At 32.8% G+C, this 25745-nt stretch overlaps 3 protein-coding genes and 1 pseudogene across 4 annotated transcripts; 3 read left to right on the plus strand and 1 right to left on the minus strand.

Moving 5' to 3' along the window:
* Positions 1-26: 26 nt before the first annotated feature.
* LOC111299961 (transcription factor MYB73 pseudogene) lies at positions 27-1668 on the minus strand (annotated as a pseudogene). The gene has a single exon (XR_016330012.1). The product of XR_016330012.1 is annotated as a transcription factor MYB73 pseudogene (transcript).
* A 16634-nt stretch (positions 1669-18302) lies between these two features.
* LOC111300733 (putative LRR receptor-like serine/threonine-protein kinase At4g37250) lies at positions 18303-21319 on the plus strand. Its single transcript, XM_022896351.2, has 2 exons — positions 18303-20262; positions 20400-21319. Exons 1-2 carry the CDS (start codon positions 18591-18593, stop codon positions 21074-21076), a joined length of 2349 nt encoding a protein of 782 aa, XP_022752086.2. The 5' UTR covers positions 18303-18590; the 3' UTR covers positions 21077-21319.
* A 720-nt stretch (positions 21320-22039) lies between these two features.
* On the plus strand, positions 22040-24333 carry LOC111300734 (microtubule-associated protein RP/EB family member 1C-like). The gene is made up of 6 exons (XM_022896353.2): positions 22040-22213; positions 22292-22447; positions 22546-22652; positions 23240-23465; positions 23551-23664; positions 23766-24333. Exons 1-6 carry the CDS (start codon positions 22106-22108, stop codon positions 24045-24047), a joined length of 993 nt encoding a protein of 330 aa, XP_022752088.2. The 5' UTR covers positions 22040-22105; the 3' UTR covers positions 24048-24333.
* Positions 24334-24589: 256 nt separating this feature from the next.
* Positions 24590-25147, plus strand: LOC111300735 (uncharacterized). Its single transcript, XM_022896354.2, has 2 exons — positions 24590-24731; positions 24809-25147. Exons 1-2 carry the CDS (start codon positions 24711-24713, stop codon positions 25025-25027), a joined length of 240 nt encoding a protein of 79 aa, XP_022752089.1. The 5' UTR covers positions 24590-24710; the 3' UTR covers positions 25028-25147.
* Positions 25148-25745: the final 598 nt, after the last annotated feature.

Consider the following 25745-nt stretch of genomic DNA (forward strand, 5'->3'; position numbering starts at 1 on the left):
CAGGCTTTGATCCCAAAGAGAGAACAAATCAAAAAACTTGAAGTTCCTAAATTTCAGAAACAGGTTTTACTTTTATAATCTGGGGATTAGATTGAATTTTCGAAGGATTTGTGCCCTTTTTTTGCTTCTCATTTTTTTTTTCCATTTTCTTTGTTCCCTAAAAACAAGGCCACGAGACAGGTAAATTAAAAAAAAAAAATTCCATTTTTTGTCCTTCCGATTTTTTCCTTCTTAACGATCGCCCTCTCAGTCTGTACATTAACTAGGAAAAAACAAAAGCCCAGTTTTTTCACTCTTTTTCATCTCATTTAGTTTTTACCCAACTCGGTTCGTAGCCATAAAATTCCTAAACCCCCCATCCAAACACATTCCCATTCCCCCTCCTCTTCCTGAAACGCCACCGTTTCGCTGCTGCATCTGCACCATGTAATTCCTCACCTCCACCCTTATCATCTCTTGCATCACCGCCATAAACTCCTCACTGAACGCCATCACCCCACCTCCCCTTTCTTCAATTTTAGCTTCGCTCCTCATCTGGGATGACTCGGTAGCTGGATGGGTCGACACCTCGCATGACTCGGCGCCCGGTAAAGACAGACTCAGTGAAGTCGGTGGATCGTTAGAAGACGATGCCGCTGCTTCGACTCCAGCTGGCATAACATTGACGTCAACGTTAACTCCGCCGGTCCTTGGGATGGGCTTATAAACTTGTGAAGATGATAAAACGGGAACGCTAGAGTTGCTCCCATCGGATCCCGATGGGCTTCCTGGGCTCATGTAAAGCCCAGCACTTACCGATCTTTTCAACGGCTGTCGCTCCTCCCCTCCCAAATTACCATCATACCCCCCGTTAGTAATAAAATTACACTCTTCCCCAACTGACAAGCACTTACGTTTTAGCGTCGAGTTCCAGTGGTTTTTAATGGCGTTGTCGGTACGACCGTTAAGGAGCCGGGCTATGGTGGCCCACTTGTTACCGAACCGAGCATGAGCTCTCATGATGGTCTCATCTTCTTCGGGAGTGAAAGCCCGGTGCTCAACTTGGGGTGACAGTTGGTTGCACCATCGGAGCCGACAGGATTTCCCGGATCGACCCGGGATTGATTTGCTGATCAAAGACCAGTTTCTGGGGCCATGTTTTTGGACCAGTTTTTGGAGCAAGTCATCTTCTTCGGGGCTCCATGGACCTTTGATCCGATCCATTTCTTTTCCGTTTGATGTGTTTATTACAGCCATGAAATCAAATTTAAAAGCATGCAAAGGAAAAATTGGTTCTTCGTATGTGATATTTGGGTTTTCCTTTGTTTTTTTTTTTTCTTTGGCTTTGGTTTTGGCGTTTTAAGGGAGACGAAGGCTAGCGAGACAGAGAAGCGGAATATATAAGAGATGAGAGGGAAGTAACCGGTTGAAACGGTGAAGGGTAAAGCAAGGAGAATCGTTTTGTGCACCGATTGTTCTAGTTAAGCAGTCGGAGAAAGTGGGGTTGGGGATACAGCTGGCTAACGGACACGCGTCACTTCTGAATTGCACTGATTTACATAAGTCACTCTCTCTAGTATTTTCTATTTTTTTTCTTCCTTTTTCAGTTTTTTGTGACTCTCAAACATGGGAGCGTCTGTCCCACTCTCTGTGTTTGTAAAGGGGAAATTTTTTCGAACTAATATTATTGCGTGGAGCGGAGGCACTTATGCTTCTCTTTGCAGCATCACAAAATTCATAATTCAAATTTAATTTGGAGCGTCCTTTTCTTTCACAATCTGTTAAAAAAATATATTTTTTGTTTGATTATTCTTTTATAAAAGTAAATAATATATTTTTTAATCATTTCAAAAAACATAGGAGGATTTTCAAAGAAGCTTCCTCGGAGTTTTGGCGGAGTGCTCCAAAGTAAGAGCGTAAAATACGGTTGCTTCATATTCAATGTTCTGGAAGTTACAGAGACAAAAGCGAAATCTGCGTACCATAATTTATCAATGAAAATAAATAAATAAATTATTAATTAAAAATCAATATCAGAAGAGATATTGATGATAACGGTTGGGTTTGACTGAGGACGCCAGCCTGTATAGCATTCTCGTGCTGGATTTTTCTTTGCTTTTTCAATTTTTTTTTTCTTTTTAAATCCAAGTAGCTGCATGAAAAAAATAATAAAATAAAAGAACGGCGGAACGGAAATGCTGAGCTGGCACAAACGACAAGATTGATCGCCGAATGGAAGGGTAAATAATTACTAGTTTCCTGTCAGGTCCAGCCTGTAAACCTTCCATCACCTTTAATGGCCTTTTCGTAGTTAATAGCCACCTGTCGGTCATATATCCCTTTCTCCACACCCTTAAAACCGTCTTTTTATGCTTTCTTTGCTTTGCCTACATGTACGGAACCGGTAAAGGAAACCCGTAATGAAACACGCTCCAACGTCCCACCCCTCTCGACGGAGCTTCCATCGAACTTCCTTTCGAAACTAAATTAACGGACTTTTAAAATTAATTAATGAATTAAAGGTGGGATTAAAAGGGGATTAATTAATTAATTAAAAATCTGACTAAGGGAGTTGTATTTAATGAAAAAGATACGATGCAGATATTCGTATACACCTCTATTATCGTACATCGTACCTATTACTTAATGCTTATTTTTAAAAAAAAAAAATTTAATCATTCATGTTTTGTCTGAATTATTTTTGGTTAATAATTTTGGATTGAGTTGGGACCTTGGGGTCGGTGGCAGACATTAATTTTGATGTCGAAATTTAACTGTTTTATTAAGTTTCCAAACTCAAATATGAAAGACTTTCTTTGTTTTAAAAAAAAAAAAATTTGTTTCAAAGGAAAACATAAAGGATAGAACGGAAGTTGTTTTCTTTGAAGAAGTCTAAACTTATATTCTACTATAATAACTGTTTTGTGTATGTAATAAATTTAAGGAAAAATATTTTTAAATAATAAATTTTTAAAAAATATTCTAAAAAATTTTCTGACAATATAAACACAAATTTACAAATAAAGCCTCATTATTCTCAACTCACAAAGTTCAAATATTTGCAATGGTCATGGTTTCAAATTTGGATTTGTATGTCTAACTTAAATGTATAGTTTATGAATTTTTTAGATTTTTTAATTTATGTTAAAATTTAATTTTTTTGTTAATATTGATGGTTAAAATTTAAAAATTAAATAGACAAAATTTAAAAAAATACTAAAAAATATTTATTTGAAGATTACTAAAAATAATTTTTTTAAAAAATTGACATGTGCAAAGTTAACTCTACTAACACGTGCATCAGCCTCGCTCCGCAGGAGACACGTGTGACTTGCATCCTCTACGCAACGGACGTTTGGGCATCATTGTAATTTTGAAAAGTGTACATATGGCCGTATGGGTATAAAGATTTTCTGTACGGTCGTTGAATATATTATGTCACGTGATTACGTACACATTCATTGCATGGGAACTTTTTTTTCTTTTTTTTTTTTTTCTACACTTAGGCTTAGATATAAAATCTTTCATCGTTAAAATATTGATTCGGTCGGTCCATTGTTTTGCAATAAAGAGGGAAAATTTACGCCTTATAAAATTAAAAAAAAAAAAACACCCATTAGACCACAAGCTGGTATCAATGTCATGAACATTTGTAGTTAAGGATGGCAAATGAGTCCGGTCTTGTTGAGTTTCGATTTTATAAGATTATTTTTTAAATCGAATTTTAAGTTGGGTTTTAGTAAACCTATTTCGATTTAGTATATATATATATATATAATTTTTATTATTTATTTAATTATATATATGTATTATATTAATAAAATTATTATTTAATGTTTTAATTTAAGATATTAATTTAATAAAAATATTATATTCATGTATAATTAAAATATAATTTATATTAAAAATAATATTTTTAAATATTTTATTAAATTAATTTTAAATCACATCAAATTATTATAATTATATATATATATATAGATCAGATTAAACATAAAAAATAATATTTTATGTCATAATTAGATATTTATTTTATTAAATTCAAAAAGACAAACAAAAATTTATTTCGATATAATTCGTTACTATCACTATTTATAGTTGTTTTTCCCCAACCATTTTCGAGTGAATTTTTAAATCCCAATTGCTATAAATAATTTAAAATAAATAATTATAAATTATATATTTAAAATAATTTTAATAAACCATCATTAATAAAATTTAAATTCAAAATTTTTTCATAAAAAAATAAATCTTAAATAATTAAACTAATCATTTATGAGTAAAGAGTTACTTAATTTCTTTTTGCTTTATCCATTTTTTTTCATAAAAATAATTCTAAATGTGAAGTTTCGAGATTCAAATACAATTATTGAACTTTGAAAACAATTCGTGAAAATCAAATCCTGAAGTGAAAAATTGTGGTTCACAAAAATTACATGAAAAAAGCCTCCAAAATATAATTGACGGTCGAAATTAATTTTCAATTTCCAAACCACCTTCTCGTCGGTCGATTTTCTTTTTCGCTCAGACAGGCACGTGGAAAACAAGGGGGCAAATGGGGACAACCGCGTCCACAACTTCCCCACCACCACAACGACAAAGACAAAAACGACGGTTGTTATGAAAAATACATACGGAAAGCCAAAGACACATGTTTATTTCTAACGTATTACACGTAGGCAAACCAATGGTAATTGATTGCCCAGCCTTAGACACCACAGGTCATGTCTTGTTCTTTACCCTCCCTTATCCCCTTGTTTTCCGCCACGTCATCAGGGTTTTTTATATTTTTTCTTTTTTTTATGAGAGTAATCTGTTGTTGTCTCCTTTTGAACCGTCGAAGGGATCAGCGACGAGGAAGGACAATAGTGCCAGCTAAAACGCATTGCTTCCTTTTGCATTTTTTTATGAGAAATGTTTGGATTATTTATTTACATAATTTGTTTTTTTTTTTTTTGAGTTCAGCGAAAAAGACAGCATCGCTTTTGTTTGGGGATTATTTCAGTGGGATGATCCCTTCACTAACAATCCCATGATTCTCGCTACCATAAGCCGTATGCACCCATCATACCATCTGCTTCTCATGTGTTTGCAAGTACCATTATTTGTTTGTTTACTATTTTTTTCTGGCCACATCAGTTTATTTATTACATCAGCAAATATTAGCTTTTCAACGCCTTCTGACAAAGGTCAGTGAAAGGAAGAAGAAAATGAATGAACTGTCAGCCAAAAACAAACAAGATTGTATCAAAACGACGTAGCTTTGGGTTCTTAAGGGTTAAGTCTTAACCAGATGCACACAAATCGGAATAAGAATTGGGAAAACGTGCCTCACAGCCTTATGCTTTTAGTGATTTAAAGCGACTCTCCTCATAAGTAATCTTAATAGATATTTCTTTTCATTTAAATAATATTGAATGATATAACAAAGGATAATAATTTTTTATCTATTTTCACAAACTCTATTTCATTCGTATTAAAATTTAAATTTAAAATTTTAATAAAGGGACTTAAGCTTTACTCGTTCAATATCACTTGAAATTTGAAAATATAATTTTAATATATAATTTTTTTGTTATGAATTATTAATCTTATTCGTTTCAAGATAAAGACTTCCAAAAGAATATGATATCTTTTGTATAATGGTCGACTATTTTTAGGGGTTACTAACTTTATTCCCTTAGCATTGTCTAAAAAAATCAAAAGAATTAAGCTTTGAAGAGTTAGGTATAGATGTAACAGAGATTAAATTATAGCAAGAATAACTAAAAAGGGAGCTAAATAAAGAGTTTAAGGAAAATAAAAAAATATATTAATCTTAATATAATTAAATTAAGTAAAAAATAGTTTAAATTAGAAACAACTGACTACCACCAAAAATTAGGACATAAAAAGCCATAGTTTAATGAAAATTTTTATATTTTTTTATGTAGCAATGAAGGCTATTTTTTTATTTTTTACAAAAAAAATAAGAATACGAGGATATGATATAATGATTCTTTTATAAAATGAATATTTGAATGTATGAAGTTTTTGCATGACATCTTTTTGTAAAGAAGAAGTTAATTTGTAATAGTTTATTTAGCTAATAAATATTAATATACAATAATTATTAAATTAAATATTCAGATATAAAACGATAAATGTTTTAAGTGATCATGATGTTAAAAATTATCATGAATTTAAGCATAACTTTATAGTTTAGGGTTTTGTATGGCATTAGGAATAACATTGAGGAATAAGGTTAACCTTTTATCGTACTTTAATCATTCCACGACATAGTGCATGCATCCATCTTCTTAAAAATTGCTGTGGTGGGCGCAGCCATTTTGCTTTTTGCTAGCTGTTTCTCTCGTTAAAGCAATTAGTTACTATTTGAAGACTATGATTGATTAATATTTATATGGATAAAATACAATATATTTGCAAACGAAAGTGCTATATGAGCTTATGATTTGATTTATTTTATATTTTTATTCATCAAATTTTATCCTCTTTATGATCTTTTCCCCTTCTTTACTTTCAACTGAAACTTGGTGACTATATATTCGTTCTCGGAATCAAGCAAATGCATACTTGATAGGATTTAATTAAGCCACATTTCTCCCCACTTTGACGAATTGATACATGCCTTTTGCTTTTATGGTATTAATATTCATTTAGAACTTAGAAGACTATTACTTAGTTAAAAATATGAGATTAAATAGTAATCTTCTTAAATGATTGTAGTAATCTTTAAAATAGTAGATCTGGAGTTCGAATTTTAACACGTTCAATCTATTTTCTAATCTTAAGTTATGATTTCATTTGTACATAAAAAAAAAATAAAATTAACGCAAGTGAAGAAGCAAAAGAAGCCTCAAAGTTATATAAATAATCTAATTTTTTGGGTTTGGTCTTTAACTTATCCAAGGCATTTCCCTTCTATAATCTTTGTTATTGATCATTTTATTAATTTGCTTGATGCCAAACTTTGACGCGAAGAGTAATATTTATTGATTTCTAGATAAAGGTTTAAGGCTTAAAGGATTGAGTTAGTGAACAAAACAATTTATAGGTATAATTCCTTTTTAAGACTTTGAAGTCTTATCTTAATTATGTTCACCTATTGCATAAAATCCAAAAGGAAAAAAGAGAAAAAGAAAAAAAAAGGGAGGGAGGTGGGGAAGTTAACACATGCAAGCAAAAGTTATGACCCTGCAAAAGAAATAGCAGCTCATGCAAATGTGTGATGGCATTGGTTGAGTATCACGGTCGATGATGGATCATTGCAGACAAAAACAAAACAATGAAAAGAGGGCAGTGGGAGGGTGGCTTATCCTTTTTCATATCCAACTAGCAAATATTAGTGGGTTTTGAACCCAACAGCTTCATTCTTCTAATAAAGTGTGCAAAAAGCTCAGTTGAAAAATAAAAAGAAAAAGAAAACAAAAATCTCTCAACAGGAGTATTTTGTTAGAGAAAAAGGTTTTCAATGTTTCATCAATGTGGTGGAGCCCCATTTCTCCTGTCCTCTGGCCTGTGGTTAGGTTAGGGGTCATTGTAAGAGTCTTTAGTTGATCAGTTTTTTATCAGATTAAGCTTTGTCGAGATAAATCCAAAATTTCACACTGAAACAACTCATAATAATTCAGATAAGAATTAACTTCTGGATATAACAATGTTATCCGTTTCCTCAGTGAAGCCAGCTTCTATCCACTCTTACATACATTGTTTTCCACCTTTTTTGATTTGATTTTCAATTTGGCAAACTTGATTTGAAACAAGGGAAATTTGAAACTTTCAATTATTTGTTTTGAAATGTCAAAACCAAAAAAAATTATTATCGCACATGACATTTTCTTTCCCCTTTTCCTTTATCTTTTTCAGCTTAATTTCTTTCCAAACAAACAAAGGAAACAGAAATTACTATAACAAATCAAGCAAAGCACCTAATAGTTCGCAACTAATTAAAGTAGCAATAGTTTTTCAAACTTGGCTTATTAGATGGGTAGGTCTGGTCTTGCTTTTTGGTTGAGTGAACAGAAGGAAAGATTTTTGCAGTTCCCATTCATGCCAATGTCAATTGTCATTGGAGAATCTAAGATGGATCTTAAGATTTTTGTATCTGTATCATATAAAATATTAAAATTTATGTATATATATTTTATTTTATACAAAAATTATGTATCAATACAAAAATATAAAATATATTTATTTAATTTTATTAAATTATATATAATTATTATTAAAATTTTAAATCATATCATTTTCGTATCTTATTTTCATATTTTATTCACATCGTGTGATTACCATATTATATTTTAAATTATCAAGTCTAATATAGGTTTATTCTATTTCTATCTATTATGGTAACTCTTTCTTGTTTGCCTATGGCCACTGGGTATTCTTTAATTTTTGTAGTTATTTGGACACTTTTTTTTCAAAATTTTCTCCTTGTTTGCAAGTCATAACTGTTGAACTTGCAATTATTTAATTTTTTTTATCAGTTTTTCAATTTCATGTCCAACGATGTGCCTGTGACCCTGCTTGGACTTGGTCTTTTTTATTGTAAGATGGTGGAGATATCTTAGGTTAAGACAAGGCAACACCTACTGGCTACTATCAATCAAGTTAATTGCCAGGAAATTGGGATTTGAAATCTTGCATTTTGTCCCATACTCAACTATAATTCAGGCAAGAAATTCCAAACAACTTATAGCTTACTTCCTCATGCTTTCATCAAAATGAGAGCAATAATCCTTGACCTAAGATAAAATATATGACTTTCCACCATTTAATTTAATAATAAGAGGATGTTTATATATTATTATTTTTCGCTTTCCCATCGGTTTTTATCTTCAATATGATATAGTACTGATAGTTAGATAAATCAACTTAATTTCCCTATCTATTTCTCTACTCCTGACCAAAATTTACATTCAACTTTCATCACCTCATTCTTACAAAGAAAATTATAAAAATGTATATTTTTTATATTTAAAATATTAAAATTTAAATTATGATCATTGAAATTAAAATTTTAAAACTATTAACATAGCGCACAAGTACTGTTGGCAAAATTATATTTATGGATGAAATTTACTTATGTTAATACCAAAATCTTATCCCCAAAGCTCCCAAAATAGAATTATAAAACGAATCAACAGAACCCAACAAAAGCAGGTTTGCTTAAGCCGATATTATACATGGCCGCCATCCCTTGAGTCAAATTGGCTAGCAACCTAGCTCTAATTCCTTTGTTTTCTTAAAGAAAAAAAAAGGCACAACTAGTGACGAAAGTAATAATTCACCTAACATCTTAGATGGAGGGGTGATTGGTTAGGAATTGTTGTCGCCTTAGTGCGAGTCTGCAAGTTGATTGGGTCCTCCTCAATAAATAAAGACAATAACTTCGTAGAAACAACAGGAGTTCGGTCATAGAATGCAATTTCCAGTGAAATGCTACCACAATGCGTCCCAGCTTTAATCAATAACAGACAGAAATATATAGGAGCTTTGCATTTGGCAAATTGGAATAAAGAATATGGCACTATATTATTATTTTATTATAAAAATGATTGCGAAGATTACGAGAATGAAAGGGATAATCCTCTGGACAGGTCATTTCCCACTATATAATCCCACATTTGAACTACCATTATTTCCAACAATTAAAAGTAATTATTACATAAAAATATGCTAACAATTTGATAATTAATGTGTGACATCTCGATTCTGCATTGAGAATATATAATATTATGATATATAAGTAAATATTTAAATTTAAAAATATTGAGATATTTTTTATAAGATAAAATTATAAGATTTTTGGATTAAAGCGAATAATACCTCACAAGTTGGGTATAAATCTCCACAAATGATATCAAAGTGGTTACCAGTCAAATGATAATTAAGTATTACACCATGAAAGTCACCTCTAGAATTTTACAGGAGTTAAATATTATACGATGAGAGTCATCTTTAAAATCCTAACGTTTGATGTAATTCTGATTTTGTAATTCTATGTGTGGTGATTCTGTGCTTTATATTGGACTTGACGAAGATATTAAGTTTTAATGAGAGAGTTTGTGATACCTCAATCTTATATCAGGAGATTTTGAAGATCTGTTATAATATATAAGTAAATGCACCTTTAGTGGGATAAAGTAATGAGATATTCAAGTCAAAACAAGTAATATCTCACAGATTGAGTATGAGTCTTCACAAATAATATTAGAGCAATTATCAGTAAGATAGGTGTTAAATGCTACACTGCGAAAGTCACCTCTAGAATCCCATGAGAGCTACCTCTAAAATCTCAAAGTTTTGTATGATTTTGGTTCTGTGGTTCTATGTGTACAATTTTATGATTCTGTATGTGATTTGTGTTAGCTTGACAGAAACATCAAGTTTTAACAAAGAAAGTTTATGACACCTTTAACAAATGGAGTTTATGTTACCCTAATCCAAAATCAATAGATTTTGAAGATCTGTTATGACATATAAATAGAGGTTTAAACAAAAAAACTTTTGAGATGCCTATTGTAGGACAAAACTTTGAGACTTTTGAGTCTAAATAGACAATATCTTGTAAGTTAGATGTTGATTTTTATAAATGATATCAAAGCGATTACCAGTCGAACATGAATTAAGTGCTATATCATGACAACCATTTTTAGAATCTTACAAAAATTAAGTGCTATATGATAAGAGCTAACTCTAAAAATGTTAAGTTTTAATAGAGGCAAAAAAAGTTAAGTGTTATATAGTGAGAGCCTCGTTTAGAAATGTTAAGTAAATGTGAGAAAAAAATAAAAAAATTCGAAAACCAATTTGAAACCATAATATTCAGTTTGGTTCGGATCGATTTTTATCTTATTCGATTCAGATCAAGTTTAGATATTAAATGTATATATTAGGTTCGAATCGAATTTTGGATCGAGAAGTGAAAAATAAAAAAAAAAATCGAACCAAACCAAATTATATATTTTTCTTAGTTTTTATATATACTTTAAAATTTTTAAAGTAAAAATAATAATTTTATATCAAAATCTACTTAAATATATTAAAATTTTATATTAAAATGATATATAAAAATAAAAAAAACCCATAAATCTAATTGAACCGAACTTGTAAAATTCAATTTCGATTCGGATTGAATTTTAAAATTTCATAATATTATGCAATATCCGAAAAAACCAAACCGAATCCAATCTATACCGAATCATTGTCACATTTAATGTCAAGTTTTAATAAGGAGAGTTTGTGACATTTCAATCCCACATCAAGAGATTTTAAGAATCTGCTATGATATATATGTAAAGACTTAAATCCAAAAACTTCTGAAATGCTTTTTGTGTGATAAAACTATAAGATTTTTGAGTTAAAAAAGACAATACCTCGCAGGTTAAGTACGAATTTTCACAAATGATATCATATTAGTTATCGGTTGAATGAGAGTTAAATACTACATCGTAGGAACCATTTTCAAAATCTTGTGAAAGTTAAGTGCCTACATGGTGAAAGTCACTTATAGAATCCCAATGTCTAGTGTGATGATTTTGTACTATGTTAGGTATAATGGGGATATCAAGCTTTAACAAGAAAAGTATTGACACCTCAACAGATTTTGAGGATCTATTATAATATATAAATAAAAATACCTTTAATGGAATAAAATCATAAAATTTTAATATTAAAATAAATAATATTTCGTAAATTAAATGCGAACCAAGTGAAATTTGTGGTAGTTTTTGGTCTCATACATGCATCAACTTTCCATGCCTATGCTTGTTTGCTTGCCATTTACATTAAGCCAAATGAATATTGCTTTGCCGAAAGTTGGAAGGTTGTAATTATTAGATTATATTTGTCTAGTTTAGAAATTGTAACCCATCCCACAATCTTACTCTTAAAATGTAAGTTTAAGATTTCCAATTCAAACGAAAATCATAAATTTTAACTGTTGAAATATCTTTTTCAAGAACAAAATGTTGCAATTATGCACGTAAAAGGAAGCATACATATTTACTTATAAATCATATAACAAATTATAATTAGCTTAATGATTAATGTATGTTGTTCATTACTCAAAGACTTAAATTTGAATCAATTAAAAAAAAAAAAAAGAGAGAAGTTAATGCACCGAGGTGGTGAAGATTTGTCGTGCTGCCTCGTAGGGCATATGTTTTTCTTTTGGTCTTGACAACATTTTTTTGTCCACCCATACCCAAAAATTAGAAACTACTTGGGCTACAAATGTAGTAGGCTGAGCCCGTTATAGCGGACCCAAACGACAGCCCAAGTGTACCCTCCTCCTACTGGGTATGTTCGACCGTAAATTTCTGGTATACAAAAGTATAAATTGGATTGTTATAGGGGACGTGTATATATGCGGGATGTCTGCGGTGGCAGAGGTGCCAGATGTTCAAGAGCGAATAGTAGGCAACCCATAATCGATAGAGATGCTCAAGAGTGGTTAGCAATGTTTCGAGTCATCTGGCTGAAGGAAAGGCTAAGGTGAAGGATGAGCAAGCTTGTTTCTTGCCATGTACAGCCGATGGTCTGCCAGTGATAGGAGAACTTCCAGGGGTCAGGGGCTGTTATGTGGCCACTGTTCATAGTTGTTGGGGGATCCTCAATGGTCCAGCTACTGGTGCTGCTGTGGCTGATCTTGTGCTTGATGGACGCGCTACCATTGTTGAGTTGGCAGCTGCCTAAAAAATGCTGTTGAGCTTTTTAAGTTACCCATCAATTTATAACTCTTTTCTGAGATAATAACCATATAAAAATCAAAAGACAATTAATCCAAATAAGCTTTTGGTGTCTTAACAAGAGATAGTATTAATGAACAAAATTGAAAGTAGACTTGGTAATTCGTATTTTTGTGTTATGTTTGACACGTATAATGACACGAATTATAAAATATATTTAAATTTTAAACACAAATATTACATATTTATTATACGCGTTATACATAACATAACATTATTAATACGTGTATAATTAATTTATTTAAACACGACATGAATATATATGAATAAACACAACTAACATGAATATATACAAATAGATATGATTAATACGAATATATATAAAAACACGATTAAAATAATAAATAACTATAAATTATCTATAATTTATAACTTAATAAATTTGGTATATTGAAAATATAAAAAATACTTACATATTAAAAAAATAAACAATTTTAATACTCATTTAATATGTATTATATATATTTAAATTTTAATATATATTATATAACCATAATAATTTTTAATATCAAATTCAAAATGATAAACTATTAAAAATTAAAAAATAAAAATAATAATGTGTAAGACTAATATTAATATTTATATTATATTTATATTATTAATACAAAAATAATTTTAAAATAGTTATTAAATGAATATTTAATTAAATATTTATAATTTTTATATGATATTAAATAACTAATTAAATTTCATAATTAAAAGATTCAAAATTAAAATAATATTTATATATTTATATTAAATTAAAATAAATATAAAAAAAGTGTTAAACATATTAAACATATATTCGTATGATAAGATTAAATTAAACATATTATTCGTATCGTATCACATATTTAAACATATCAAAAAGTAAAAAACATAAATTATGCTATGTCAAAATTTGTATTAAAACACATATAATTTTTTATATTATTTTTATATCATATTTAAAATTATTAAATCTAGTTGAAAGTCATCTTCCTGCCTTCTTTTATGTCAAAGGGCCAACGGCCAACGGATTCCCTTTTCATTGACTATTTGCATGGTTAAGGGTGATTTGCCTGGAGGTTAAGTACAAGGCCCAACAAGCTAAGTTTTGGGGCTTTGAGCTGCAAGAAAGAATAGATACGTCCCTTTCATCCACCTATTGGCATGATTACTTATGGCTTTGTGGGTGCTTTAACAATTAAATTGGGCGTTTTTAGCTGAACATTGCCCCCAAGGGTTTGGATTTCAACAACAGGCCCATCAAGAAAGGACAAAACGCCAACAGGGACTAGGAATTCAGTGCGCAAACCATGTGCCCACACGAAGAGCAAGGCAACACTATAGTCACCTAGTGACTCGAACTTCGTACTTTCCACAAGCATTTTCTTCTCTTTCAAGTTTACTCCCACGGTCATCAAAGCGCTTGAGTGAGCCTTTCTCTCAAGGATCAAAGCAAAGGTTTTCAAACCCATTAAATCAAAGCATATTTAATATTTGAAAAGTCCCGAGCCAAACATTTGTTGGGTTATAGTAGTATTAAATTTCTATCATGTTAAAGTTCCAAAAACAAAAAAACTCAACTAATTTTTCGGAATATTACATTGTATTAATGGCATTCACACTACAACTCACAAGATCAACTTTATTCCCCGATGAAATGGAATTAGGAACCCCAAGCGGTCAACAGTAAAAATAAGATTCCCCAACAAAGAAATCCCATGTTTGATGTTGCCATATCCCAATCTAGGACAGAATTCGAGACAAAAAAAAAAAAAAAACCTGCTGAAAATCCAACCAAGGCGTTAACAAGCTACCAGAAAAAGTTGGTTACGAGCTTATGAGAGAAACTATAAAACCTCGCCGAATGTCAACCAAGGAGAAGCTCAATTATTTGTTGCACGCATTGATTAAGGCTTGGCTGTTTTTGTATCCCATCATTAGGTTTGCATGTAAGAAATGTATCGGCAAAACTAGCAATACCAGAAATACACACCACCAGGATTTCCTAAAATGGAAACAATTATTCAATCCGGAGACAATTACTTAATTCATGTCGTTTTAATTCGAAAATTTTATAATTTTATCATTTAAATTTATTTTATAAATATGAATTTAACTCTTTATGCGTATATTCGTGATATTCCAAATATGAAATTGAAACTTTACATGATAAATTTGGAAAAGCAAAATTAGAAAATTTTAGGCCAAGAAATTTCTAAACCATCATTTTTTTTCCATGCCTGTTTTAGTTTAGGGCAGTACTACTGCTGGGGTTGGTGATTGATAACACTAAGCAAAAAGGTATAAAAATATTGCTCCTCTAATAATCTTCTCTCTATTTTAATTAGAAAATTTCAGTCTTTGATATTCTCCTAAATCTCCCAAGTCAGCCTTCATCTGGTAACGTTAAGCCAGCATAAATTCTAGTTAGATAATGGTTGGCTGTCCAACAAATGGTTTTTTTTTTCCCTTCTTTTAACGGCACTTTTCAACGAAACTGGAAGAAGATTAAACAAAAGGCAAGATTTGGCATGACCCGCACTCACATAAGTCGTTTCAAAGTAGTAGATAACATTTTCTCGGACTATGAATTTTAAATTATATTTTATTATTTAATAATAAATATGTAAATTAATTGAATTAAATCTGAAATTATTTTAATATGGAGACAATAACACTAACTTCTTGGTTGTTGTATTCTGGCCATCAAAAGTAAACCTTTTTCATTGTTCACTAAGAGGCAGTTAAGATTCTGGTATGGTGGTTTAAGCCAAAAATTCTTACTATCAATGTTTATGAATTAACTTTGAAAGGATTGGCTGCTTTGTACCTGCTGAATAGCAAGTCTAGATATTGATAGATTCTTTAGTTTCGTGTTAGTGAAGAGAGGAAGAAACACGATCTGCCTATTTGGGATCTGAAAGGGGGTGAAGAAAATGTAAAAGCTGCTCAACTGAAGCAACTCCAGGAATGGAGATGGCTGTTAGACTCCAAAATGTATGACCTTTGGGCCATAAAATTCTTTCACCCGGCATTGAGATTTTCCACTTTTCCTTTTTTTTTACTATTTTTTTTGTGGGATTTCATTCAAAGCATAAATGAAAAAGATGGAACTGCTAAATACTATGGTGTTGCTTTCTTTTTTCTTTTGTGGTTCATGCTAATCAGCAAGCTGTCAAAATCTTTGACCAAAAATTTGGTATGGATAATAATGGATGAGATCGGATTTAGTTTAATTTTATTTAAATAATATATAATATTATAAATTTGTAAAATTTAATTCGAATTCGAATTTATTTTTTTTAAATTAATTTAATTCAAATTAAATTTTATTGATTTATTTAGGTTCATAAATTTTTGAAATTTTTTTTTGTTTTTATATATTATTTTGATAAGATTTTTAATATATTTAAATATAAAATAATTAATTTTATTTTATAAAAATTTAAAGAATATATAAAAATTAATAACACTGTATAGTTTGATTTAGTTTATTTTTTTATTTTTTATATTTTGATTTAAAATTCGATCCAAATTTAATATATACATTTAATATTCAATCTTAATCTAAATTGAATAAAAAATATTTGAATTAAACACTATAATTTTAAATTAAATTTGGACTTTTTTTCTCACTCCTAAGACTTAATGGATGCAAATTGACATTTTCAAAAGTATCTTTTCGTCTTCGAAAACCAGCCATTGGCAAACTCCCACAAATGCAAACCCCTCCATTGAATTGTTGCCATTACAGGCTTTTTTTAACATGAAAGAAAAAGTTCAATGCTTTAGAGCTTTTCCATCCATTTTCTTGACTACACATTTCTTTTCACTTTCTAATTTCAATGGAGAAAAAGAGGAATTATGAAAAGAAAGGAAGAAATAGGAGTTTCATTATTAATAATGTAAATATGACCACACCAAACAAGGGCAGGCACAAAAAATCTGTTTGATCTTGTATTTATTTAACACCTAAATGTATTCACCCACTTTCTTATTTGCTTAATTCTATTATAACAAGGCCGGTAAAGCTGCCACAAACAATTTTAAAAAGAAAAAGAGGGAGGAAGATGATGATGGATGACATAATGAACTCCCATGTCTGAACAAAGATTAGAAATCTAGATCTTAAAATTCTGGGATGGAACAGCTATTTGAAGAAAAGAACAAAATCCAAGCTTCCCAACTGTTATCAACTCAAACATGGCTTGTTGTCAATATAAAAATCAGACAATGCTAAGTCTACTTCCTAAGCTGGAATCTTACAAAAAAAAGTTGAGAAAAAGAGAGCTATGGATCGCTTGATCATCTTTTCCACTACCCAAATGAGGACAATTTGGAGAGGAATCATAGCTGGTTATTGGTCGAAACGTTATTCCATGTCATGGACTAGAATGAAAAACGTAGACAGTAGAACATGCCCTGCTAGGCTTAGTTAGAAATTTTGTGGATGGATGGATTAAATTGTTCATTTGAAGTAACCTATAAACAATTACTATTAGATAATACCTTGCAAATAAAACACAATCACCATGTTTTTTGGTGGTCATTTCAACGTCTATCATTTTGCTTCTTGTTTTCTTGCTTTCTTGCTTCCCGTTATCCCTTCCTTTTTTTTTTTTTTTTTTTGTCTCAGATTTCTCATATATCACATCTTTAAATGAAATGGCAAGAACAGAAACACATCATTTAAACATTGTACGCCCTAAGTGAGGCAAGTCCTGATAGCTCATTGTTGGGGCCATGGTCAAATAATTCTTGAAGGTTTTTAATCTTTAAGGATAAAGGAGATGTCAAATATACCAAGGGCTCATCAGCTAGTCAAAATTTTCAAACGGTGGAGCAATGAATGAAGACCCTATAATTCTCATAAATGCAATAATGACGTTCTGATGAGATGATAGGAAGGACCATTTTGAGGGACCCTGCACAAAAACGTTGCCCTAGATTTATGGTCATCAATACATCAAATTTGATTAATTTCCCACCCAACTTTTCTTTCCCGACCTGTTTGTCTATATTTCGAATAACAACAGTTTTATACTTCAATGAATGGAAACACCCATAGTGTATATCTTAGACACAATCATGTAAATTTGACAAAAAAGAAAAATAACGTAAATATGACATATTGACAGAACATATACTCATTCCATTGTCTTTGTACCAAGAAAAAGAGAAGAAGAATATTATTCCCCTTCCACTGAAAGTGTGGGGAAAAAAAGAAATCACACACCTTAAACATTTTTCATATCAATCAGAACCACTAAATTTGACTTATAGCAAGTAGGTTTATTGTCATTTTGATCACCCATCCAAAAAAAGTACATGCAAATTTGTAGATTTGCTGATTTCTATATTAAGATAATGATGCAACCAATCTAATAACCATTGAAAAGAAAAGAAATGTTTACAGCATCTAGTATTTTGCTGTATAGAAAAACTTTAAAGAAACAGAAAGTTTAATTAAAGTTAATCTAAGAGGAGAGAGCACTGCAATTTTTCAACTTCACATAGATGTCTTGTAGCAAAGATGCTATTCTGATCCTTTTGGCGATTTTTTTTTTATCTATTTTATTCAATAAATGTGATCGGAAGCAAGAGAAAGATATAAGTGAGGAATAATTTTATTAAACTAAGGATGAGAGCATTTAATCAATTCTAGCAAACCTTAAATTATATACCTGCAGAGAGTTGCGCACCAGAAGTTTTTTTTAACCAACTTTCATCACTTGGCCTCTGGCACCTTCGTTAACATAAATGATAAATCTCAGTTACTTCTGTTAGTCCTCTCTCTCTCTCTCTCTCTCTCTCTCTCTCTTTCCTTCACTCTCTTTCTCAGATTCTGTCTATTTTCATAGACGAAATGTGGGATCAGTTTGACGAATCATGAGTTCCTCCTCTAGAATTAAACTCCATTTATGGTGGAGAATTCTTATTATTGTTGAGTTTCTTGTGGTTCAAGCTTTGGGGCTAAATACAGATGAAGCTCTCTTGCTTTCTTTCAAGTACTTGATACTCAGTGATCCTCTAAACGTGCTACGGAGCTGGAAGTCCAGCGACCAGACGCCCTGTTCTTGGAATGGAGTAACTTGTGGAGCACCAGGCAACTCCAATGACACCTCTCGTGTTACAGGCTTGTCTCTTCCAAACTGTCAGCTTCTTGGTTCAATTCCATCCAATCTAGGCATGATTCAACACCTTGAAAATCTTGATCTATCCAACAATTCTCTCAACGGGTCTCTTCCTTTTTCTATTTTCAACGCAACCCAGCTTCGGTTTCTTGATTTGTCAAACAACTTGATCACTGGTGTGATACCAGAAACAATAGGACGGTTAGTACACCTTCAATCCCTTAACCTTTCTAACAATGCATTGGCGGGAACTTTACCTTCTACTCTCACTACTATCCCGAATCTAACTGTTGTTTCTTTAAAGAAAAATCACTTTTCCGGTAATCTTCCAACTGGGTTCCAATCTGTTCAAGTTTTAGATCTTTCTTCCAATCTTCTCTCTGGGTCTTTGCCTCCAAACTTTGGAGGCAACAATCTTAAGTACATGAGCGTTTCTTACAACACGCTTTCCGGGGTAATTCCACCAGAATTCGCTGAGAAAATTCCTGGTAACGCTACTATTGATCTTTCCTTCAATAATCTTACGGGAGAAATCCCGGATTCTGTTGTTTTTAGGAATCAAGAATCCAAATCTTTTTCCGGAAATCCTGGTCTGTGTGGTGAAGTAATCAGGCGTGATTGTCCTATTCCTTCTTCACCATCATCTTCTCCTAACGTCTCGTCACCAACTTCTTCTCCTAACGTCTCGTCACCAACTTCTTCTCCAGCGATTGCTGCCATCCCCAAGACAACGGATTCCAACACGCCGGAATCGTCTCCTCGAGCTAAAAAACCGGGACAAAGCAGGCTCAAACCAGGAACAATAGTAGGAATTATAGTCGGAGATATAGCAGGAATTGGATTTGTCATCATGGTTTTCTTTTTCGTTTGCAAGTTAAAGAGGAAAAAGAGAGTTGAGACTACAACAAAGCAAGAAGCTAAGACAGCCAAAGACAATTGGTCTATGACATCTTCATCATCAGAACCAGGAGGGTTTAGAAGATGGTCATGTTTGAGAAAGAGAGGAGAATACGAGGAAGAATCTGATACCACTTCTGACAATGAGGAAGATCAAAGCGGTAGCAAAAGTCATGATAATCAACGGCAGCAAGAGCAAGAACATGACAGAAAAGGGACATTGGTGACCGTTGATGGGGAAAAGCAGCTCATGCTTGAGACGTTGCTTAAAGCATCAGCTTACATTTTAGGTGCCACGGGGTCTAGTATAATGTACAAGGCAGTGCTTGAAGATGGGAACTCCTTGGCGGTTCGAAGGATTGGTGAGAACAGTGTGGGTCGGTTTAGGGATTTCGAGAACCAGGTTCGAGTCATTGCTAAACTGGTGCACCCCAATTTAGTCAGGATTCGTGGGTTCTATTGGGGAGTTGATGAAAAGCTTATTATCTACGATTTTGTACCAAATGGCAGCCTCGCCAACGCTCGTTACAGTGAGTCCTTTTCCTTCGTTCCCTTCCTATTTTTCCAATTTTCCACACTTTAAAGTGAAACGTATTCGCACGTTAGAAAAAATAATATGGGTATTTGCCGACTGCGCTGGATCCCCCTTTTTTTTTTCTCATTTCAGGAAAAGTTGGTTCTTCACCTTCTCATCTTCCCTGGGAGGCTCGGCTAAAGATTGCTAAAGGTGTGGCCCGTGGGCTGGCATATCTCCATGAGAAGAAGCATGTGCATGCCAATTTGAAGCCGAGCAATGTCCTGTTAGGCTCCGACATGGAACCAAAGATTGGAGACTTTGGGCTCGAAAGGCTAATAACAGGTGACACGGGTCCTAAACTTGGAGTGTCAGCCCGAAATTTTGGTAGTAAGAGGTCAACGGCATCAAGAGATAGCTTCCAAGATCTAGCAGGACCTAGCCCAAGTTCAAGCCCGAGCTTGTTTGGTGTATCTCCATACCACGCCCCGGAATCACTAAGGAGCCTCAAGCCCAATCCGAAGTGGGATGTGTATGCATTTGGGGTCATTTTGCTTGAGCTTCTAACAGGGAAAGTCATTGTTGTGGATGAGTTGGGTCAGGGAAATGGGATTGTAGTTGAAGACCAAATCAAGGCATTGAGGATGGCTGATGCGGCAATTCGTGCTGAACTGGAAGGCAAAGAGGAGGCTTTGCTGGCTTGTTTCAAGTTAGGATACAATTGTGCATCTCCAATACCACAAAAGAGACCCCCGATGAAAGAAGCCTTACAAATTCTTGAGAAAATCCCTTCTTCAACTTCATCTTCATCACATTATTATGGACACTGATAAACTTTGGACAAAATTGGAGACTTCCTTTGTAGAGAGAATTTGTTTTTAAAAAATTTGTTTCTACATCACGAGTTGGATCTTCTTGGTGTGACACTAATATTTATTGCTAATTGTTAGACCCAATCCATCTTTTTTTTATTAACTTACTAGGATTAGAAATTTTGGGTCTATCGTTGTTTTCTTTAGTTCTTTTGTCTTGTTATGTTGTGTTAATAACCCATTAAAGTATCTTTGCAAGATATTCAGAGGTTCTTTTTTTTTTTTCAAATACTCAGCCTTAATATAATATTAATGAATCGCCTGGCAATGGCGGAGGATATAATATTCTTATTTGTCCTTTAACACTATCAATGCAAAAGGATCGATCATTCTCTGAAGAAGCATCCCCTCATTGTTTATAAGGCAACTTATCCTTTCCGAATAGCTATTTTTTTTTTTTTGTCCCTTCCGCTATTCTGGCTATCACCTTTCATTTTCATCTTCATTTTCGTTTTCATTTTCTGCCCTGTTTTTCCAACACTGCTTCACCCCAAATTAAGGCTGAGACATCATCATTGGAAGCAAATAGCAATGGGAATTTAGTTAAACCCAGTTTCCAATATTGGTGAAAATGCGTGCATGGACCATTTAACCATTAAATAATCTATAATAATACACTTATAGCTTCAGTGCTCAATCTTTTGCATTAATGCATATAAATGGAGTAATAATAATCTATGGACCGTATAAAAAATATAGCCTGGCTTAATTTGTATTTTTTACACATCAAGGACGACAATAAAGGACCCACTTTGGGCTACATTAGCCCAATGAGTTTAACCTTTAGCGGGAATTAAGCAACCCATACATAGTGGACCGGCGACTCCGGTGGGTCTGGGCTGCCCAAGCCGTCATTTTTTGAGATGCGAAACATCCCGCTCTTCTCTCTTTCAAAAACCCTTCAAACTTTTCTTCCCTAACACCGATAGCCGTTAGAACCAAAAAAAAAGAGGAAAACCCTCAGAGGGGAAAAAAAAAGAAGAAGCAATGGCGACGAATATCGGAATGATGGATTCGGCTTATTTCGTCGGAAGATCTGAGATTCTTGCGTGGATCAACTCCACTCTTCATCTCAATCTCTCCAAAGTCGAAGAGGTGTTTTTTATTTTTTTAATTTCGTTGATTTGTTTTGAGTTTTTTTAAAAAGGGATTTTGTTTCGATCTGGTGTGTAGGCATGTTCCGGTGCGGTTCATTGCCAGCTGATGGATGCGGTTCATCCTGGAATGGTGCCGATGCACAAAGTCAACTTCGACGCCAAAAACGAATACGAGATGATCCAAAATTACAAAGTCCTCCAAGACATCTTTAGCAAACTCAAAATCACCAAGGTTTCAATTTTAATTTAATTTTGTCATCATTTCTCTTCTTTTTTTTTTTTTTTCTGGTTTTGAATTTTGATTTTTTTTAAATTTTTTGGTGGTTTTAGCATATCGAGGTGAGCAAGCTAGTGAAAGGGAGGCCGCTTGATAATCTGGAGTTCATGCAATGGATGAAAAGATATTGTGATTCTGTCAATGGAGGCGGTCTTCATAAGTAAATTTTTTTCAAACCCTAATTTTCTTTTTAATCTGTTAGATTTTGTCAATTAATTTTAGCTATTTTACATTCCTTCTGGGTTTTCTTGTTCTTGTTCTTAATGGTTTCTTTTTCCCCTATAGAATTTCAAATTTGTTATATTATTAAAATTTTAGGAATAATTGGCCTTCTCAAACTTATTGCTGTCTTTTTTTCTTTGGCTAATATTATTTGTTATATATGACTTTGAAACCAATTTCTTCATTAAAATTTGGCATTTGTTATATTAATTTTTCTGCCATTACTAATTTGACAGACTGCAATAGTTTTAGTCATATTTGAGACTTGCAATGTGCTTGAAGTTAAGGTTTTTTCTTTTCCAAGCAATTGGTACTAACATTTAGACCTAGGATCTAGCATTTTCATAATTCATAATTGAATTTCAAGAAATTGATTTCAGTTGTTTAACTTTTAGTTTTAGTGAATGGTTTCTCTTTCTGGTGTTGTTATCCTGCATCGAGGCTTATTTTTACCTAGTAGGTCTATATATCATGGATAAGAAGTGAAAAGATCTATGAGGGGTTTTTTGCTGTTGTCATATTTAGTTACAACCCAGTGGAAAGGAGAGAGGCTTCTAAAGGAGGAAAAGAAGTAGGCAAGAAATCAGCACCACAACAATCCTCAAGCAAGGGTTCAACTGCTGCTCCTAGACCTCCATCTTACCATGCTCAAAGGAACAGCAACGATGTTTCATCATCCATGAACTCGTCAAATCAATCAGCAAAGACTTCATCCAAACCATCTATGTCAATGGCTGCTTATGATAAACAGGTACTTTATATTAAATGAATGAATTGATAGTATTATTGGTTTAAGAATTTTAAGAAGAATCTAATGTCTTCTCCTGACAATGTAGATCACGGAATTGAAGCTGTCTGTTGATAGTCTTGAGAAAGAGAGGGATTTCTACTTTGCAAAGTTGAGAGACATTGAGATTCTCTGCCAGACTCCTGAGATTGAAGACTCACCGGTATTTCTCTTTGACAATTCAGATTAGAGTAGGCAAATTTTATTAGTTGTAAAAAAGGTAGTTACAATTGATTGTTTAATGTTTACCACATATTATTGTAGATTGTTGCAGCTATCAAAAGGATTTTATATGCTACAGATGGTGATGCATCATCAGTGGTGACTGAAGCTCAAGCCATGGTGTCTCTTCACCCCAAGGAAGCAGAGGCCTTAAGTCCAATTGCTGAGGTATCAGAAGAAAAAGCCAGTTTTGAAACCCAGAAGAGGAAAAACATTTTGAACATCGATGTTGATGCTGCTGAAATTACAACGTTGTCTCAAAGGCAAAAGCTCTCTGATGCTTCTGATGTCCACTGCAGTGGGTCGCCTCTTATGACTTACTGATCAGCAATCTGCTATAGACTTTTAAGATATGGTTGACAATACAGTTTTGTCCAATTTCCTTGCCATGTATCTACAGTTCTGTCTTGTTTCAATTGTAGTTCAACCAGTAGTGTTTAGAACGGGACATAATATAGTCGTGACCTGAATTGTTTGCAATGTCTGTTCAGATCGTGTTGTGCATTTGGAAAGTGTAACAATGACATACTACTCTATGTTTCCTTTCTGCTTCAGGAGGCCATTTTTAACTGAGGTTGTGCTCTATAAAAATTTGAGATGATTGTCTAGCTAGACACATTTATTCAGCTTCCTTAAAGCTCTTAATTCAAAGGACAAAAGTTGTGAAAAGAGAACGAAATCATAAAAAGAATACTGGGCTGATAAAAGGAGAAAGAAATTTTGAAAAGAAAATGCTGTGGAAAATTTGCAAGAGCTTGCAAAATAGATTAATCTTGTATATGGGATATAAGAGGGTGACACCTGGTGGTGTTCACTTGATGTTAGGGCCTCTTCTTTCTGCTGGAAAATAGTGTTGGAGACCAAGCATTCGTCGGCCATGGCCCAATATAAACAACAAACAATGGATGGGGGGCTTACTATTTATAGTGTCTAATATATATTCTTTATCACTTTTTAAAATCAAAATCCAGAATCGTGACATTCAATATGAACATGCAATCCAAGAAGGTAATGCTTTAACCTCTTCAGTTTCTCAATAATGTTGTTCTTCGTGAATTGTTACTAAAAAATTTTGATATGGACAGGGGAGTGAGACCACAAATGCACAAGGTGAAGTTGAAAGAAAGGTGGAAACATTGGACCATCGTTCATCAGCAGGGAAGGGCCAAGAGCCGAAGAGTGTGCAGGTGATTCACCAACATCTGCAAAGCAACCAGAATACCAGAGGGGGTGTCCTGACTGGTGCTGCTGCTGCTGTAGTCTCAACCCTTGAATCTGCAAAGGATGCAATATCTCGAAAGTAATGGTACAATGCTCCATTACAAATGACCTCAATATCTTAGAATTTTCATATTTTCAGATTATTAATTATACGATTTGTATTGGGCATTGAGCAATACTTTTTATGTTTTGTCTAGTAAGCACACTATGTGCTTAATTGTTGTCAATTGGTTATGATGACCTGAAAAACTTGCTTTCTGAAAAGCTACAGCAAGATCAATCTTTTATAGCTAATAGACTAATCCATCGGAAATAGGATTTGAAAAGCTAATAGAAGCTCAGACTTGGCCATTCTTGCATACCAACTTTGCCTTTTCTCAAAGGAAATAAGTAGATTTGTCAATGCTTTCGGGTAAGGTGATATAAAAAACTTAGATTTGTAAATAGTTTTCACACTTTGACCCAATAAAAGAAGATAGGATATCGTTTGCATCTTCCTGGGGTGGCATATAGTCAAAGAAATTACATAATCATGACATCAGAACCTACGGACGAAGTCCTGTATATTTCTTCGCTACCTGAAGATATTGCGATAAGCACAGAAACAAAAATATTCCAGTGCTTTTTTAACTATCAGACAGCTGCAGAATCTGTTTTCATTGGTGGTTCCCATGTACATTCTCTTCCCTTTTCGACTTAATTCTTGGTTAAATGGTCTAAACTGATAAATTTCAATGACCTAATAAAATTTAATACTAATACTTTAAGAGAATCAAAATCTCTTAACAAAGATGTTTAATT

Source organism: Durio zibethinus, chromosome 18 (assembly GCF_047325235.1).
Source record: "Durio zibethinus cultivar Kanyao isolate XHJ-2024 chromosome 18, ASM4732523v1, whole genome shotgun sequence".
Classification (NCBI taxonomy): domain Eukaryota; kingdom Viridiplantae; phylum Streptophyta; class Magnoliopsida; order Malvales; family Malvaceae; genus Durio; species Durio zibethinus.

Bases quoted from the DNA above. Each gene is read 5' to 3' on its own strand.
- LOC111300733 (XM_022896351.2), top strand. From the start codon at position 18,591: ATGAGTTCCTCCTCTAGAATTAAACTCCATTTATGGTGGAGAATTCTT. The intron at 20,263-20,399 runs GTGAGTCCTTTT...TTCTCATTTCAG, and splicing joins CCTCGCCAACGCTCGTTACA to GAAAAGTTGGTTCTTCACCT.
- LOC111300734 (XM_022896353.2), top strand. From the start codon at position 22,106: ATGGCGACGAATATCGGAATGATGGATTCGGCTTATTTCGTCGGAAGA. The intron at 22,448-22,545 runs GTTTCAATTTTA...TGGTGGTTTTAG, and splicing joins GCAAACTCAAAATCACCAAG to CATATCGAGGTGAGCAAGCT. The intron at 22,653-23,239 runs GTAAATTTTTTT...TGTCATATTTAG, and splicing joins AATGGAGGCGGTCTTCATAA to TTACAACCCAGTGGAAAGGA.
- LOC111300735 (XM_022896354.2), top strand. From the start codon at position 24,711: ATGAACATGCAATCCAAGAAG. The intron at 24,732-24,808 runs GTAATGCTTTAA...TGATATGGACAG, and splicing joins TGAACATGCAATCCAAGAAG to GGGAGTGAGACCACAAATGC.